The sequence below is a fragment of the Cibotium barometz genome, chromosome 6, assembly GCF_041138505.1.
Source record: "Cibotium barometz isolate CiBa-2024 chromosome 6, ASM4113850v1, whole genome shotgun sequence".
Taxonomy (NCBI): Eukaryota; Viridiplantae; Streptophyta; class Polypodiopsida; order Cyatheales; family Cibotiaceae; genus Cibotium; species Cibotium barometz.
The window spans coordinates 59,654,996-59,657,495 of record NC_141051.1 but is presented as its reverse complement, the minus strand read 5'-3'; the positions used below and the strand labels follow the sequence as shown (position 1 = coordinate 59,657,495).

Below are 2,500 nucleotides of genomic sequence, written 5' to 3'. Positions count from 1 at the left end.
CTCACAGGCATCGACCTCCGCAACAAATCCTTGCAAGGCTCCATCTCCCCCTCCCTTCGCCTCCTGCCTTCTCTCTCCTCCCTCGACCTCTCTGTCAATAACCTCTCCTCCAGCCTCCTGGCCCTCTCCCTTCCGCCTTCCCTCTCCTCCCTTGACCTCAGCCATAACTCCCTCCACGGCTCCTTAGCCCTCTCCTCCATCCCGAACCTCTCCTCCCTCCAATCCCTCTCCCTCGACAATAACCTCTTCTCTGGCCCACTCTTCCTCACCCCCTCGTGCCTCCCTCGCCTGCTCTCCCTCTCCCTCTCCTCCAACTCCTTCTCTGGCTCCCTTACGTCCAGCTCCCTCTCCCTCTGCTCCTCCTTGCAATTCCTCAACCTCTCCTATAATGGCTTTACCGGCCATTTGCCTCCCTCCCTAGGCAACCTCTCCTCCTTGACTTCCTTTGACGTCAGCAGTAACAAACTCCAAGGCCCCGTCCCTCCCTCCTTAGGCAACTGCTCCGCGCTGCAGGTCCTCAGCTTCGCTTCCAACAGTTTCTCTGGCACCATACCGGCCTCGTTGGGCCTGGGATGCAGGAACCTGACCTACCTCACCTTCTATCAGACCCTCGGCATGAGCGGCGTCGTCCCACCGGAGATCGGGCTTCTGTCCCGACTTCAATACATAGATCTGGGAGGGAACAGTTTCACTGGTAGGATCCTCGACGTGCTGGCAAATTGCAGCGACTTGTCTACACTGGATTTGCACTCTAATTCTTTTACGGGACAGTTGTCTCCCGACTTAGGATCAAAGCTGCCCAAATTAACCGCCTTGACGCTGGAACAAAACGCGTTCACTGGTTCAATCCCTGCATCTCTCGGAAACTGTTCGAGCCTCACGGTGCTGCCAATGGGCTTTAACAGTCTTTCAGGTGCGTCCTTTAATCGTGTTTAAGGCGTTATAATCTGGCACGCTGCTGCTTCATATAATTCCAAGAATCTCTTCAGCGCACGCCTATACATCTGTTTCTATTATAAATTAAACACCGCGTCTGGGAATCCTTTAATGGCAGGCACCATCCCCGAAGCGTTGTTCCGAGCCGCGCAAATTGTGCATTTGGACTTGCAGGCCAACAACCTCAGCGGCAGCATTCCTCCTCAGATCGGGAATCTCACCTTCATGCAAATTTTGATTCTCAACAACGCCTACTTCACGGGCAGCCTTCCGCAAGAGCTGGGTCTGCTTGCGGCGCTCCAAGGTGTCACCTTGCAGAACAATCTCTTCTCTGGAAATTTCCCTGGCCAATTGTTCAATTGCACGGAGTTACTGCACCTGCTCGCCTATAGCAATCGTTTTCAGGGGCCCATTCCTTCTTCCGTTGGCCTCTCAGCTAAGTTAGAAATTCTAACAGCACAGAACAATATGCTCACCGGCAGCCTCCCCCTCGGACTCTCCAACTGCACGAACATGGCGCAACTCTCTCTCAGCAACAATCTGATTACTGGAGAAATCCCCAGATCTGTAATTATTGCTATCGTGGCCCAGTCTCTTACTATTGATCTTTCTTATAACAGCCTGTCTGGTACTATACCTCCTGATTTTGGAGGCATGATCCACCTTCAGAATCTCGATCTTTCACATAATCAACTATCTGGTCCAGTGCCTTCTGAACTTGCAGGTTGCGTGAACCTCTTTTCGCTCAACCTCTCCGCGAACACCTTGAATGGCACCATCCCTTCGTCTCTCAGCACGTCGCTACAGAGTCTAGAAGCGCTCAACTTGTCCCACAATTCCATCGGCGGGAGCATTCCACAGCAACTGGGAAGCCTTCGTTCGTTACAGCAGCTAGATTTGTCTTCCAATGCTTTGACGGGTACGATTCCCTCCTCGTTGGCCGCCATGAAGGCTCTGGTGTTTCTCAATCTTTCATACAACAGTCTACAAGGTAGAATTCCTGACGGAGGGGTCTTCAGCAATTCGACCTCGGCTTCCTTTCTTGGGAATCCGGGGCTCTGTGGCGGAATTCTAAATCAAACATGCAGTCTGTCGTCCGGCCACGGCAGCTTGGGGAAGATAGCAAAGATCGGATTGGCAATTGCAGCCTCGTTTGTTTTCCTTGCACTAGTCGTGGCCCTACTGATTGGGGCGTGGCGAATTTATTTGAGGTAACAATAAGACAGAGTACATGATTGCCTCCGGAGTCTGGGGCCTGGGCACCCCCACTAGTTCAACAAACACTACTGATTCTGATTGGGTGTTCTGCTTTGGTTTGGTATTTTACAGGGAGAGCTCCAACGGCAACGAAGCGAATTCTGCTCCTTGGGATCTCAACCCAACGTTTCTCAGATTAAAATTGGAAGATATTGAGGAAGCAACAAATAACTTCAGTGAGGAAAATGTTATTGGGACGGGGGCTTCAGGAATAGTGTACAAAGGCACCGTCACAAATCCAGCAGTGGTCACAAGAAACCTAGGTTTAATGCCAGGGAAATGGGGTGTGTACATTACTTTTACGACT

At 51.6% G+C, this 2,500-nt stretch overlaps 1 protein-coding gene across 1 annotated transcript in view; it reads left to right on the top strand.

Annotated features, from left to right (window-relative positions):
- LOC147637920 (uncharacterized) overlaps positions 1 to 2,500 on the top strand; it is a 7,657-nt gene that overhangs the window by 297 nt on the left and 4,860 nt on the right. The window contains exons 1-3 of the mRNA XM_086799076.1: positions 1 to 913; positions 1,055 to 2,147; positions 2,266 to 2,500. The exon at positions 1 to 913 is cut by the window's left edge and continues 297 nt beyond it; the exon at positions 2,266 to 2,500 is cut by the window's right edge and continues 15 nt beyond it. Of these exons, the coding sequence (XP_086655202.1) occupies positions 1 to 913; positions 1,055 to 2,147; positions 2,266 to 2,500 (2,241 nt within the window). The remainder of the gene's footprint in view (positions 914 to 1,054; positions 2,148 to 2,265) is intronic.